General features: G+C 43.3%; 1 protein-coding gene across 3 annotated transcripts in view; it reads right to left on the bottom strand.

Moving 5' to 3' along the window:
* Nucleotides 1–5120: 5120 nt before the first annotated feature.
* Ahi1 (Abelson helper integration site 1) overlaps nt 5121–16378 on the bottom strand; it is a 150254-nt gene continuing 138996 nt past the window's right edge. For 2 of the 3 annotated variants that reach the window (XM_041653427.1, XM_041653426.1), the window contains exons 23-24: nt 11055–11157; nt 5121–6529 (exon numbers count right to left, since the gene is read on the bottom strand). In XM_041653427.1, coding sequence (XP_041509361.1) covers nt 6527–6529; nt 11055–11157 — 106 coding nt within the window. In that variant the 3' untranslated portion in view covers nt 5121–6526. Of the gene's footprint in view, nt 6530–11054; nt 11158–16378 lie in introns of those variants that run through there. The other variant, XR_005974495.1, reaches the window with a different exon arrangement.

Raw genomic sequence — 16378 nt, 5'->3', positions numbered from 1 at the left:
CCATAATTAGGACTAAATAATGCAGTTTTATAAGATTGTTACCTAAGAAACATCTGGATTTGGAATTTGGAGTGGCCCAGTCACTGGGTCATAGGCAAGGTTAGTTAAAAAAAAACTTAGACACAGAGACCCAGGCCCTGTAAACCTAGGATTTGGGAGGGTGATGCTGAATGATTTCAAGTCTGAGGTCTGCCTGGACTACAACCTTGTCTCCAAAAAAACAACCAACAAAAAGATCATTTTTGTTCGAACCACTTCTGAGTCTCCACTCCATTTCCGAAGTTTTTGGATGAGCTCTGGAAGGAGATGCTCACATAAAGAGGTGTTGAGGATCCGAGGCTTTTTCTTCACTTCCTGTCACCCTGTCTGCCTCCTCTCCTCATTCCAACTCAGCAGCAGCCTTCTTCCTCTCCTCCATCTGGGACCTCTGCCCTCTTACTGACATTTTGAGGTCCTGGGATCCGGATGAGTCAGGTTCTCCTGCCTACTGAAAGAACTCTAAACGCTCCCAGGAAACGGACAAGGCTATGCGCATCTGAACAATGTAACTCCCACTTTCCAGAGAGGGCAGCTCTACTTTCCCAACAAAGAACATCCTTTACTATGGAGTATATGTGCGCGCGTGTTCATGTGTGCGCATATACACGAGGTCTATGGGTGTGTGCATGTGTGTGTGTGCATGTGTGTGTGTGCATGCGTGTGTGCATATACACACGAGGTCTACGGGTGTGTGCATGTGTGTGTACATATACACATGAGGTCTACGGGTGTGTGCATGTGTGTGTGTGTGCATGCGTGTGTGCATATACACACGAGGTCTACGGGTGTGTGCATGCATATACATATGAGGTCTACGGGTGTGTGCATGCGTGTGTGTGTGCATGCATGTGTGCATATACACACGAGGTCTACGGGTGTGTGCATGCGTGTGTGCATATACACGAGGTCTATGGGTGTGTGCATGTGTGTGTGTATACTCACCCATGTGTGTACTTGTGGAGTCCAGAGCTTGTCATTTTCCTCAATCATTTCTCCACTTCATATTTTGAGACATGCCATCTCAGTGAACCTAGAGCTAACCATTTGAGCTGCGCTAGCTAGTCAGCCCTGGGAGCCACCTGTCTCTTACTCCCCAGGCCTGGGTTGCTGGTGGGTGCCACCTGTCATGGCTCTAATGTTGGTGCTGGGCATCTACATTCATGTCTGTGCAGCAAGCACTTTTCCTACTACGTCATCTCTGCCCTTGGGCTCATTCTTCACACCAACCACGATAGCACCTGCGTCCAACCGGGCAGTGATCATTCTATAATCCTGGTAGGAAATGGGAAGGACCTTACTGTGAGGATCCATTTTCACAATAACACAATTATACATCTCTGGACTGTTCAAATTTCAAGAGGATGTTACACAAATAGAGGTGGTTTTATGTGAATCTTATTCATAGGAAAAGGAGTTTTCTAAGAGACTTCCAAAACCGATTCAAATCTCCCGTAAGACAATCCCATTATATCTAGTGCCAAACACACTCTGAGGGGAAGGGCTGAGCCGGCTGCCATTCCTCTGCTGGGCTACTGCGGAAAATAACATGCACGCCAGAGAGCAAAGCAGGCCCATTCCCAGAGCCCAGAGCATTTCTATGTGTTAGGGAGTTTTTGAGATTGCAAGAGGACAAATTGCTCCTGGATATAGGGCGCCCTGAAGGGTCATGTTTGGGAAGAAAAACTACCTTCGCTTGGCATGCCTGTGGGTCAGCAACCACTGTAGTCTAACAGTCTGTTGCAAGCTCCGCGAATGTTTCAGTTTGCCAGACCTGTCACGATAAATTAATTACAGGATGTTGCAGAAATGGCAAGGCTCCAGCAGCATCTTGCATGGTTTAATATAGCCCCATTTCCCCATTTCAATGTATTTGTGGTTAGATAAATCCTCAGAAATTTACAGCTGCTATAGACTAGTTTATTATGTAGTCTGCCTGCACACATGATAAGTATAGTGAGAATTTGATGTTCTTGAACTATGAGATTTGAGTGACATTCCTTTACCACCCTTCATTGTACTTTGTTGCCGACAGGCGTATGGACATAGCCCTCTGAACGTTAACATGAGTTAGCAGTCAGGGCTGGTGGAAAGCCTGGCTGCCGAGCCACCTTACCCCGGCTCCTAGTTCAGAAAAATGATGTGAGGCATTTATATTTGTTCACGTTCCTGTGAACAAATTTAGCTCACACAAAAGCCAACTGATGCTCTGCTAAAAACACCAAAAGCTGAACTGAATCTACCCAACTTTTCTCCAGGGAACCCTCCTTCCTCCACTTTTTTTTTTTTTTAAATCTTCAGTTGCTTTTTTGCTTTCAACAAGTTATCTTCCTAGATGGCCTACTGTTCCTCCTTCCCACTCTTATGTTCCTTAAGCAAGCCACCTCCACCCCAAGGTCATCTAAGAGCAGTCCTTTGCTGTGGGTGTAAGTCCATAAGAATGGCACTCCTAAATGTTCGTGTGTCTTCTCTCCATTCTGGAGAGGAATCAAATAATAAATTGAGAAACGAGGTAGAATACACCAACACTAGCTTGTTCAGTACTGTGTGTGTTGACACTGTCGTGTGCTAGCAGTTAAGGCATTCTGACCTAAGCAATGAGAGTTGGAAAAGGAATTATGGATTATGACATAAGTCCCCTTTTATAGATGGGAGAAATAAAATTATAGGTTCTTGCTAGTAACCATATCAACTTTTTGAGGCAAAATTAACCCATCCATAAATGGTAGTGAAGAGCGAGATTAGAAACGGGAGGCACCCACAACCTACTGTTAGATGTGGAGAGGATCCAAAGACGGCCTTCTTTGCGTTTACAAAACAAATGTTTTTTTTTTTTAATGTTACCCAGTTCCTGCCTTAGCTTAAAGTATTCCCTATTCAGCTTAATAATTAGAGCAGAAGGATATGCTGAATGAAGAGCCTCATTACTAACTTTACTTCCTGGGTCTCTGCAGAGAGGAGCTGTCTGCCTTTGCCAACTTAGCCCATTGTTAACTCTAAGTGATGCTGACATTCAATTCTCCTGCAGATAATTGGATCCATCCATAGATTGAGTTCTTCAGTCAACACAGTCTTGTGATTGACACTCTGCTTGATGTTTTTATTATCTTTCGTATGTCTGAAAGGGCGCCTTTTCTGCTTCATAAATAAAATGTTACTGTACACGTAATTGGTTTGCTTCTGCGGAACCCACTTCTTCAGGAGATGTTAGAACTATGGTATGGTAAGGCCTTACTAAGAATAATTACAGGACACACAAGTGGCCAGTTTTATAAACAATTCTCACTCAGGCATATACAAACTTCTAAACTTGGGTGGAAGATGGTTTTAACCACCCTTCCATGTGCTGGAGTCTCCAATGTAATTGCTGCCTCGCTTTGTCCTCTACAGCTCTTGAGGATCTGCCATGGACTCTACTCTGTCCGTTTATGGCTACCATGGGCATTTCCTGGGTGTGCACACATGGCAAGCTACTTAGCTTTCAGAGCCTTGTGTTGCTTATTTGTAAAGCACAGCAGTTTTGTGTCCCTCAAAGATCTGATACAAGGAGAAATGAAGATTGTGTGTATTAAAGATGAAGATCTGGGAAATATTTTCTGTAGGGAAGTTCAATTGGGTAAAACTGATACCATAATGTTGATTTAAAAATACTTCCACCATTTAATTAACATCTAAGGACATCAGATGGAAATTAGTTGAAAATATATAAAAATATCATCACTAATATTTTGTTATCATTTTTATTTTTTCTTACCTTCTTAAAAATACTGACAAAAGCAACATGTCATACTAAGCTATAACATGGTGACTTCCAGATACAGCTGATCCAAAATTTTCTTAAGAGAAAATGTCATGAAGGATAAAATTTCACAATAAGTTATACATAAAATTAAGAGTTAAGAGCAAGCTTTGAAGTGCCAGAAACCATCCACAGAATTTCATCTGTAGCAAGTGTTAGCCCTTTAATATGTTCATTTCAGTTAAAAATTACATTTTATGCCCCAAATTTTCATTTTTGTTGTAAATACTTCATGATAGAACTCTTTTAAAAACCCGATGGCTTGGTGGATAAGCATTTGCCATGCAAACATGAAGACTAGAGTGTGGATTCCTAGCACCCGGGTAGGTGTGCCAGCCTGTCTACAGGAACACGGCCACACATGAAAGCTCGGATGCATACACGTCTACCTCTCACCATGGAGAAGAAATCTTGGGTTTTTATTATATTATTAAATGCTTGCAAATCTTAGTCACAGTATATATTTGATATTGTAGACCCCAAGATACAAAGATGGTGCCAAACTGCTGGTCTGAACCAACAGTGTGATAACATTCAATACTTTTATAATTACTATAAAAAAACAAATGCTAAAAAAACTCCCATATGGTGCTGTAATTCAAGTGGATGTGGAGCCTTAGTTCATGCAGGAGCCTCATCAGGACCTGCAACCCGAGGGCACTGCTAAAGGGCATCCTCAGTTCTTCTAGAGGGTGCTAAAGACCTACTCCATCTCTTCCTGAATGGAACCTCGGCTGACCCTGGCAACCTGTCAGCCTACGGACGGAGTGGGCTCTGAGGAGAGCCCATGGTTCCTGCTGTCTTCGGTAGGTGCGATATAAAGTCATCCTTCACCTATTCATGTGCACACGAAGATCGCAGCCAATGCTCCACTCCTCCGTTATGTCTTTCAGTTAGTCTTGAAGTATTTCTACAGCTGTTGAAATGCTCTCTGCTGAATTTACAGCCCAAATCAGAGAATTGACATTCAGCTGAAAATTATGAGCTGGCCCATCTGAACGCTGGGCAACCAAAGGGGATTATTTGTAATTACTGTCTCAGGGGCAGACATGGGGGATCCTTACTGGGTTTCCTGAGAGACCCTGCCTCGAGGAATGAAGAAAGTGGAAGAAGGAAGTGGGAGAAAGATTGAGGAAGATTCCTGACATCAATCCAGGGCCTCCACACTCAGGCACAAATGCACACCTGCACGCCCACACACATGCACCCCCACAAGAACACACACACACATACACACACACTCATAAGTGATAAAAAGAAAAGAAAAACACTGGAGCCCAAATGGTAGGGACACATGTCTTTATTTTTACTGTTTGAAGCAGCACACTCACAAGATGGACAACAAGTGCGTACAGAGAGCGGCTTTGCTGCCTGGCCCAGATGCACCGGGAGCAGACACACAACCACAGCAATGTACAGAGAGGCTCGGCTGCCTGGCCCAGATGCACCGGGAGCACAGACGTACAACCAGAGCAATGCCGACCTGGCGCTGGCAGAAAAGACTCCGGTGCTAGCTGTGGGCTGCGGCAGTGTTCATGCCACTCTGTGGGTTCAGAAACTCCTCTAACAACAACGATGCTATAAAGGTTCCACAGCAGGCTCGTGTTTACCACTTGAAGCTTCTACAGCATGTGCAGGGATCAGAGCCAAATCTATTTGTACTAGAAGCTGTTTCACGCGGTACATCTGGACAAGTCTACACCTCAGTGCTCAGCCCAGTCTTTCTCACTTCTTATTTCAATGGAAGCAATTGCCTACTTTGGTAAATAAGTTTTTCTAACTTTACCACAGGCTTTGACTTTGTGGGGGTTAAACTGTTTTATTGACAGACTTATTATGGAGTTGAAGACAGGAAAGAGTTAAGGAAAAACCAAAATGGATGAATTTCCCTGTTACACCCAACTTCAAAATATATGGCTGTATGGTAACGGCATTGTTATTCTGGAAATAAAGACAGAAATAATGTGAAATAATTTAAAAACAAATACTCAGGTTAAAATAAATATTAAACAATATATATCTATAAATTACTTGTATGTTTAAATATGAACTGCCTTTAAAAGTGGAAATAAATTTGGTAGACTATTGCTAGTCCATCCAAAATCACTCTTAGTTTTAGGCATGGTGAGTTATACATATAACTCACTCAAAAACAAAGTAAACATTTAGCTCTTACAAGCAACTTGTTTCTCTTGATGTGTTTGTTACTGAGGCAGTCTGCATCTACAGTATTCAGAGGCTGCTTGTCTTTTTACACAGTGAGCTTCAACAGCAGATGCTCCGCACTCTGCGCAGAGCGTTACACCAACAGCCACGTCACACACAGCAACACTGGATGGCGACTGAGGGGATGCGTTAACAGTGCACACGCTTTTATTCACGTTTGCTGAGCGGCAGTTCTGGGTTTCTTTATTGGTTTACCAACAGCAGCAATATAATTTTGATGCAGTCACTAACAGCACAGATACAATACTCTGACCAATAACACTCACAATGGTTTATAACAATTAAGCCCAGAGGCCACATCAACTTTTTTTTTTTTTAAATAGCCAAACTTCACTTTAGATTTTTCACAAGGTCAATAAACAGTAGATACTTCTTTTCTTCCAAAATCTAAAGAGAAACCCATCTGGCTTAGGTTTTCATTTCGTTTCAATTCATCTGGTTGTTTCTTCATTCTTTTCCAACTTTTTACTAGGGAGAAAAGTATACAAAGATAATAAGCAAAGTCCTTCGGTATAACTTTGTAACAATGCACATAAGAGGCCCACCCCAGCCCACACACTAAACAGAAGCACTAGGTTAATCTAGCTAGAACAGTGTGCCCCTCAGCTGTACTGCTCACATTTCTGTGATCATTAGCACCTGGACTGACTGCCCCTGCACTCACAGTCACCATGAGCAAAAAGACAAGCGTCTCCAGAGAAGATGAGGCGGGATGGAGTGAGCTCTCGGGATACTAGGAGGTACTTGAGCCGGTGAAGTTCTCCCTTTCATGGGCAAAGATTCTTGTGGAGGACACTTCAATTTCACAAATAGAAAGAGACAATCTATTTTCATCAGGATTCTTCTATTTACTCCACTTTTATAATTGGACACATTATTATATTTTCCAGACTATATGAATCAAATGTGAAAATGTGTACTTATTTTTGATTGACCATGATAATGATCGCTAACCATGGATCTAGATATAATTTGTGAACAAAACAAATTAAATAATTACTAATCACCAAGAGCTGAGATACAGATGTTTCCTTCTTAGAGACCACAGTGGCCCGCCAGCTAGTGATGAGCACTGGGGTTCATCCTGACTGCTGAGTGTCACCACCCATGGACTGTCTGGACTCAAGCACGTCTGACTTTCTGCTAACCAGAGAGGCTGTAATACTGGACTGTCAGTCTTGGAACGATGGCAATAGGTTAGGTCAGCTCTACAGACCACCTCTGAGAAAAGCGATGGCTGACATACTGAGGCAGGCACGGGCAGAGCTAGCGGTTCCCCACTGGCTCTCCTGGGAGCCCAAGAGGAAGGCAAACACTTGGGTTTTTCAAAACAGGCTTTATATTAAGTGTGTGGTTATATTATTTTTTCCATATAAGAAAAATTTACATACAAGGTTTGGAAAAATTGTTATGGGTTCAAGCTTCCTGACTTTAACTTTGGTAAGGTAATTAATTACACAGAGAAGCTCAGCAACAGAGTCAAGCAGAGCCCGTGAAAGGCGCTACAACATGCTAGGATATAAAAGTAACAGCAAGAGTCAGAGCAGTCATTTCCCTTACCACATATAATACAAAGAGAATGCAAAATTTTCTCCAGTTAGAGACTGATAAAAACGGAAAAGAGTAAAGCAGAGGTTCAAATAAATGTAAGGTACAAGTCACACAGAGACCCTAAACCTGCAAAGTACATGGGGAGGGGTCTTAGGGGAATAAGTCAACACAACAGACAAAAGAGGAGGGGCTCATAGTGATGGCAGGACAAACAGAAGGACAGAAAGGGAAGGGTGACAAAGGGGGACACACAGCTGGAAATCAGTGGGATTGCTTCTTCTGCAGGTGCAGGAGATGTAGGGCAAACTGAAGGAGGGGGGCTGCACTGTGAGAAGTAAACAGGAGAAACCCCAGAGAGGAAACCTGAGCGAAGTTTAGAAAAAGCTGAAGCAGCAGCAGTGGAGAATGTCTGAAGGGAAATGGTTCAGCCTACCAAGGGGAAGGAAAGATTCACAGACCGCCCAGGAGCCGGAGGCAGCGTCAGGATGGAAGGGACAGAAGGGACAGTGCACCACAGGCTGCTCAGAAGACAGGGGGGCACCTGGCAGCTGGCAGACAGGACAGGGACTTCAAAGTGGAGGCACAGTCCCACTTTGCTGAAGCAGGGAAGAGGTCCCATCTAATTCATGATCACAAACCTGAGTCTGAGCCCGGTCTGAGGCATCTTTATACAGAGCATGCCCACAGTGAACACAGGAAGAGAGAGGCAAACTGAAGGCTTCAAAAAGCCACTTCAGACAAAAGGAGAAAGGAGAATCTCTACAGAGAGATTATGAAAACGACTATGAAACTGGGCTAACGTTTGTGTAACAGTGAGACCCAGCAGCAGGCTGGGCCTAACGTCCTAAGAAACTGAACCTGGCCCATACACATTCCTCAGGTTTGCTTCTGTGCTGAGCCCCAGGCTGAGTGCTGGGGGGCAAAAATGCCATCCATGTAGGCCGAGAACCTGTACTGCAGTCAGTCCCCAACCTCAGGCAGAAAAGCACACCTTACTTAAGGAACTCTATGAGACCTTGGGCTTTGAGTTCTTGTGTAGAAAGGATAGATCATACTAGAAATTCTGTTCATTTTGAAAGGAATCTTAAAGTAGTATAAAAATGTTGAGTAGAAAAAAAATAGAAAATACATGGATGAAAATGAAAATCACTACAACTTCAACACTTAGACAACATTTGTTGATATCACTGCTTTCTAAATTTATCAATCATTTCTTTCTATTCACATAAGAACATTTTTGTCATATGAATGAGGACCTGACAATCTATTATATAAGCATTTCACAATTTAATAAATTCCCTTTCAAAGAGCAGAATCCACTGGAACAACTTTACAGTCTTTGCAAAGACGTCCCATTGTCTCTGTCCCCAGTGGGCTCAGATCACTAGCCTCCTCAGTGACAGCCAAATCAACTGTACCAGAAAACTGAGTCAGAGATATCTCAATCCATGCTTTGTCATAAAGAGATATCTCAATCCATGTTTTGTCATAAAGATTGACTTCTCTTTTTTAAACATCTACTTGAAAGCATAGTCTTTTAACTGAATCTCTCCATTGTGTTCAAAAGCTCTCCTACTGTCGAGTCAAAGGACATTTGTATTTTGAGATGTGGTTTGACTAATTTGCCCAGAATGGTTTTGAAGTTTTGGACTCAAGTGAGTCTTCCACCTTAGAACACGAGTCACTAGGACGACAGACACTCCGTCACCTTTGGCTAAGAATTCTGTGGACAAGACAGCCTCACATGCCCCCTTTTATGGAAATTAAAAAGCTTGCTACCAAACTTTCATCCAGGAAGAACAAATAGATTGTACATAGGGGCATACATTTAAGAGGATAACCTACTTCCTTGTACTGTACTGTGCTGTACTGTATTGTATTTAGTTCCTAAATTTTGAAACTTGGTGTCATTTTGTGATGAAAAATATTACCTATTTTTGTTGTTACACTTTTCATTTCATGAAATGATTACTGCTAAAGTAAACACTTTTTGTTGCCAAATATAATTATTCTTTTAGTAACATTGCCTATACATTCTCCACTAGTTTCCTTAGTGATATATTTCTCCTTTTGATGATTTCTTGGAGCTTCCTATATGTTGCAGGTGCAAATCCTTAAGGTAAAGTTTCTCTCCAGCCCAGCTATTATTGAAAAGCTTTATGGGGCCATATTTTTGCTTTCCAAAAAAGATTTATTTTTATTTTATGGGTATGAGTGTTTTGCCTGTATGTATGTATGTATGTATGTATGTATGTAGTATGTGTGCATGCATGTATGTATGTACACCATGTAGTACTCAAGGAGGACAAGAATAGGCAGAGGATAACATGGAACTGGAGTTGCAGACAGTAGTCAACTGTTGTATGAGTGCTGGGACCTGGACCTGGATCCTGTGCAAAATGAGCAAGTGGGCACCACTTTTTTCACTTCTGACATGCATGATCCTAAAGTTTCCATTACATAAACCCAAATATCCATTGCAAAATGATTCCTGGCAGGATACAGAGGCAGGTGGCTATACGCTCAGGTTCTTAGAAGCTAAGGCAGAAGAACTGCTTGAGTCCAAGAGTCTGAGTCCAGTCTAGGAAACAGAACTCTTTCCCCTTAAAAAAAAAAAACAGTAACAACACAAAACAAAACAAAAAACAAAACCACCAATCACAATACAACCAATCAAAACCCAGAGCAAAACCAAAAGCGTTTTCTAATCCCAACATCACGCTTATGTAAAACGCCACTCCCAGGATTAACTACTCATCTAGGCTTTATGTACAAGTAGATTTACTCATTTCTTTCAAATTAAAAAGTTACGGAACTCTGAATCTAATTCTAGAAAGTAACAAATGTATGCTTGTGGGTGTAGTTAGCGCTGTAGCTAAATAAACTTTATTTTAACAGACAAACTACTTCTGCCTGCAGAGAAAACAAGGTCTCCTGAAAGGCTTCCTCCCATTGCTTGTGCTCACCCCCCCCCCTCCCCCGCCACCATTTCCCAAGGGCCTGTCTCAGAGGTAAATGTGCTCCATCTGGCAGTGTAAAACACAAACCGGGTGTTTCCTCAGGACTCCGGGCCTCCTCACACGTGGAAGGGGTTCCACGTGGCTCCCACCTCTCTGCAGAGATTCTTGTCATCCCCCTGTATAAAGACCTCTACAGCCTAAATTTCCAGCACAGAACTTTGGAAATAAAGAAAGACTACTGTGGTGGCCTTTGCCTCGCAGGGTGAAGACAGCCTAAGTTATGCTTCTAGGACGCCATCAACCATTCCTCCAAGGCCTCTAACAGCCTCTCAGCCGCAATGCCAATGCCCCTGTCAGTGCTCACGCGGCAGCGATGCTCTCTGCATCTGCCACTGCTCCCCAAGACGCCTGGTCTTTCCCTGGTAATGAAATGGCTTCCTCCTGATCTTCTCTCACCCCTGACTCTGCCGATTCTCTCTTACCTCTATCAGCGTGACTTTCCGGGCTGGCGGCTCACTTCTCTTCGCCTGCATATCTGCTCTGTGTCCACGGTCCTCCCAGTTTTGCTCTTTGCCCTTCTCCATCCTACAGGAAGGGAAGATTAGAAATGAGGAGCCAGCAGGACAGCTGCTGTAGTGGGTTAAGTAAGGCCTGGATCTAGGGAAGGGACAGAGGGATGGACAGGGATGATAAGTCGGGGGCCTGAGGAAAACCGCAAGTGCTACTCTGCAGAGGGGCGAGAGACAGTGCTCCATCTCAGACATGAAGGGACAAGAATGGAACAAATTCTGTTTAGATGACAAGGGAAAACCAGAAAATGTTATCAATGTAGACAGAAAAACAATCTTCTACTTTCACAGGGTATTTCTTAGAGACAAAGGAGGGAGTGGGAGAAGCTCCTACGAGAGTTTAAATCACCCAGCTGCAGAAGGCCGTGAAAAACTCAATGGTAATAACAAAACATACACCATGGTTTGCGCTGCACAAACTGCTAAAATAAAGAATATACAAACACGGAAAGAGAGAGACTGAGGAACTAGTACGTACACTAAGTATGCATAGTAAAAGTGGGAATGTCCTAAACAGCTTTAAAAAGACATAAGAATTTAAAAATCAAAGAATTACCAGGAATGACAAAGTATTTGTGTACAAAACTGCATGCATGTACATAACTCAAGTTCAAGGTCTAGCTTTCAATGTGACTGTATGTGGAGACAGGGAGGGTGAATAAGCTCAATATGGTTTATACAGTTAGGACAATAGCAGTGCCTTCCAAGGACATGCTTGCTTGTGAGATCATGCACACACTCTTTCCATATGTGTGCAGGCAGAGGCTTTGTGAAGCTATAGTGAGAGGTGGCTTCATTAAAGTCAGGAAGAGAGGCCATATTTAGAAGATGTGGTGTACCCCTGAAGCTTAGTCATACTAGGTCTGGAGGGATGGCTCAGCAGGCAATGCATGTGCTACCAAGCCTGACAGCCTGAGTTTGATTCCCAGAATCTACATGAAGAAGGAAAGAGCTGACTCCTTCAAGTTATCCTCTGAATGCCACACACACCATGGTATACAGGGCCCTCCTCCAAAAATAAAGAAATGTAGAAAAAAATTAACAGAAGTCTTTCAAGTATTAGAAAGGTAAAACATTATTTAAATAGATACTCATTTTACCAAAGAGATCATAAGTATATATGGACACACACACACACACACACACACACACACACACACGCTTGACATCATAAGCCATTAGGGTTAAGGATATACAAGGTCAAAGCATATGAGGTCCCTCTTGAATTGGAAGGGCTGGAATCACAGACTGAGCGTATCTTGTACTGGGGAGGAAGCACAACTCTCTTGCATATGGGTAAGCCTATAAATATGAGATGATACAGAAAACGTATTAAAACAACTCTAGTCATAAAAATCTAGTTATTTACCCAATAAACATGGATGCAAATATCTATATGATGACTTACACAAATACTGATATTTGTAGTGGCTCCAAATGAGACAACTCAAAGACATATAAACAAATAATGAATAAACAAATTGTGGTCCTCGAAACTCTGGAAGGAGAGAGAGGTCACTGGTTTTCAAGGGATGGTAGTTACAGAAAGGAAGAAATGAAAGAATGTGAAAAGAATGAGAAATTCTTTGTGGTGATGGCTCATGAGTGTCTCTTTCTTAAAATCTGAAATTTTTTGTCACTTATTATATACCAAGTATATTTCACTAAACGTGTCACAAATACATCTGTATATATAAAACCAGACCTATAAAAATACATGCATGCATATGCGTGAGCGTTTACTTGTATGGGTGTGTGCGTTGATGTGTATGTTGGTGTGCAAGCACTTGTGCGTGCATGTGAAAGCCAAGGACAACCTTGGCGGTGTGCTGGATAGTTTAGTGTCAATTGATAGAAGCTAATATCATCTAGGTGGAGGGAGCCTTAATTAAGAAAATGCCTCCTAAGAAGCTAAGTAAGAAGGGGAACCCAAGGAAAAACATATAGTTATCCTCTTGGCTAAGGGAAGTAGACAAAATTGCCGGGGAGAAAATTGGGATCTTGGGGGTGGGGTGTGATGGGGGTAAGGGGAGATGGGGAGAGAAAAGTTAGAAGGGAAGGAGGTCAGGCCTTGGGAAAACAGGAGGATTGGGATAAAGGAAGGTTGGACAGGGGAGCACGGAACCACAATTCTTAGTTAAGGGAGCCACTTTAGGGTTGGCAAGAGACCTGACCCTAGAGGGGCTCCCAGGTGCCCAAGTCGAGGTCCCCAGTTAGTTCCTTGGGCAGTTGAGGATAGGGAACCTGAAATGACCCTATCCTTGAGCAATACTGACGAATATCTTGCATATCATCATAGAACCTTCATCTGGTGATGGATGGAGATAGAGACAGAGACCCACACATGAGCACTGGACTGAGCTCCCAAGGTCCCAATGAGGAGCAGAAGGAGGGAGAACATGAGCAAAGAAGTCGGGACCACGAGGGGTGCACCCACCCACTGAGACAGTGGAGCTGATCTATTGGGAGCTCACCAAGACCAGCTGGACTGTGACTGAAAAAGCATGGGCTAAAACTGGACTCTCTGAACATGGCGAACAATGAGGGCTGATGAGACGCAAAGGACAATGGCACGGGGGTTTGATCCTATGTAATGTGATGGCTTTGTGGGAGCCTAGCCAGTTTGGATGTTCACCTTCCTAGATATGGACGGAGGGGGGAGGTCCTAGGTCTTACCACAGGGCAGAAAACCCTGACTGCTCTTTGGACTGGAGAGGGAGGGGGAAAGGAGTGGGGGGAGGGGGAGAAGGATGAGGGGAGGGAGAGAAGGGTGGGAGGAGGGGGCGTAGGGTGGGAGGCTGGGAGGAGGTGGAAACTTGTTAAAAAAAAAAGAAAAAAAAAAGAAAATGCCTCCATAAGATGGGGCTGTATGCAAGCCTGTAGAGCATTTTCTTAATTAGTGATTGATGGGGGACCCACCCCATTGTGTGTGGTGCCATCCCTGGGCTGCTTGTCCTGGCTTCAACAGAAAAGCAAGTTGAACAAGCCATGATGAGCAAGCCCCATAAGCAGCACCCCTCCGAGGCCTGTGCATCAGTTCCAGCCTCCAGCTTCCTACCTTGTATGTGTTCCTATCCTGGCTTCCTTTGATGATGAACAGCGCTGTGGAAGTGTAAGCCAAATATATACCCTTTCATTTTGGGGCATCAGGTTTTGGGGCATGGTGTTTCATCACAGCAACTAGTAACCCTAACTAGGGCAGGTATCATCCTCAGGAACACTGTCTTCCTTGAGCCAGTCTTTCATTGACCTGGTGCACACTAATCAGGCTGGACTGGCTGGCCAGCAAGCCCCAAGGATTTTCTCTCCACCTCACCGGCATTGGGATTACAGGCATGGGTTCCCATGTCTATCATTTTTTAACATGTGTTCTGGGCATAAAACTCATGCTTTTGAGGTAAGGACTTAGCTGACTGAGGGATGACCCAGCCCCAGTTCTGACCCTTTCACTAACCCCCTTGCTACTGTACTTCCTGTAGGTATGGCCGAATCTCTTCTGATACTTTTAATATGATCTAAACTAGTCTCTTTGCCTTCATCCTCACCTATTAATGTGTATTCATTCTTACCTCATATGTCAGAGTGATGCTGTTCAAATTTGCTGATCCCTCTATTTAATGGTACCCAGGTTACTTAGCATAAAATATAATGCGTTACACGGTCTGATCACTGCTTACCCTCATCTTTTCTAGTTCTCTCAACTGCTTTTCCCATTCCAGAATGCTAGCAATTTCCTCACTGTTCCTTTAGGATACCGAGTATGCTTGTGCCTACAGTCCTGCCTCAAGGCCTTCTACACCTGTCCCCTACGTATACATTATTCAATTCCTTTTCTCCTTCACTCTTCTCTCTAAGATTTTCTCTCAGAATTCAACTTAAAACTCCAACAGACCCACTGTAGTGGCTCGTGTCTAGAATTCCAGCTCTTGGGTATGTAAGATCAGGGAAGATCCCCCATGTGTTCAAGGCCAGCCTAGGATACAGAACAAGATTTGTAAACAAAAATATTAACAGAACAAAACTCAAAACTGCAACAATTATACCCCATTTCTATCTCCTCCCCATACTTAATTTTTCTCCACAGTATAGCACATTCTAACACAAATATTTACACATAAGGAAATAAAATGCCAGCTCTCTAAGGCAAGGATTTTTATAGGTTTACTTGTGTCCCCAGTACCTAGAACATTTTGATGGCATGTTAGGTGCCTGACAAATGATCTGAATAGCATGCGTGTTCCTTGGCACACTGGGCACACTCATAGGCACATATCATGTATTGTTACTAGTGCACACCATTGTCTAGCTCAGCAGCTAAGGCAGAAAACTCCCAATCAGCATTTTCTCCATCAGGCTGATGCTCACAGCGGCTGCCGACTCTCACCTGGAATGCCTGCCTTCACAGTGAGGTCAGAACAGGATGAAGCCCTGATACAGAAAATGCTTATGCAGGTTCATGTAAGACACCAGGCAAACAGAGAGCTGTGGTTCCCGATCCCACCTTTCAAACCTCTGTTGCTCCCAACTCTCCAACCCCATTCTCCAGGAATAAGAACTCCAGTCTTTTTCCCATCACAAGTCTCCAATCCCATTCTCCAGGAATAAGAACTCCAGTCCTTCTCCCCATCACAAGTCTCTGATCCCAGCACTAATTAGTCCCCTCCCAATCTGTCCTTGATAGCTTCACCTCCGTGTGGTGAAGTACCTGCCTCATTCCTGTGTCAGCATGACGGCTCTGAAGGCTCAGTTCTGGAAGTCCAGCTGAAGCCTGCTTCCTCCTGGAGGTCTTCTAGCTCTCTACACTCTTCCCCTCTCACAGTGACCATTTGTGCCACCTCATCTTGTATCTAATTATATAATTTTTTATCTTCTAAACCAAAAACCAGGTTGGGGAGCATGTGGGAAGAAGGGTAAACTGGAACTCCAAACTGCTGCCTTCTAGATTTCTTTCCTCCATTGGCAGGAAGAAATTGGATACTTTTTCTTGGGGACACTGTGAGGATCAAATGTGATGATGTGGGCAATTGTGCTGACGTCACACCCACACACGCACACACACACACATATCATTAGCACTGATTTCTTAAAAATAAACAGCAAAGTGACACGTTTGGGCAGCGACAAATAACTACTGAGAAAAAACTACTTCTGATGAGAATAAGATCCTTTTCTTTTTATCTATTTTTAAAGAACACTTTCCCTAACACACCAGGCTTCCTTGTTCTTTCTCAAAAGTC

Source organism: Microtus oregoni, unplaced genomic scaffold (assembly GCF_018167655.1).
Source record: "Microtus oregoni isolate MIOR12 unplaced genomic scaffold, Mior012 000006F_ref0000085, whole genome shotgun sequence".
In the NCBI taxonomy this organism is placed as follows: domain Eukaryota; kingdom Metazoa; phylum Chordata; class Mammalia; order Rodentia; family Cricetidae; genus Microtus; species Microtus oregoni.
The sequence above is the reverse complement of the archived record's forward strand: the minus strand, read 5'-3'. Positions and strand labels throughout refer to the sequence as shown.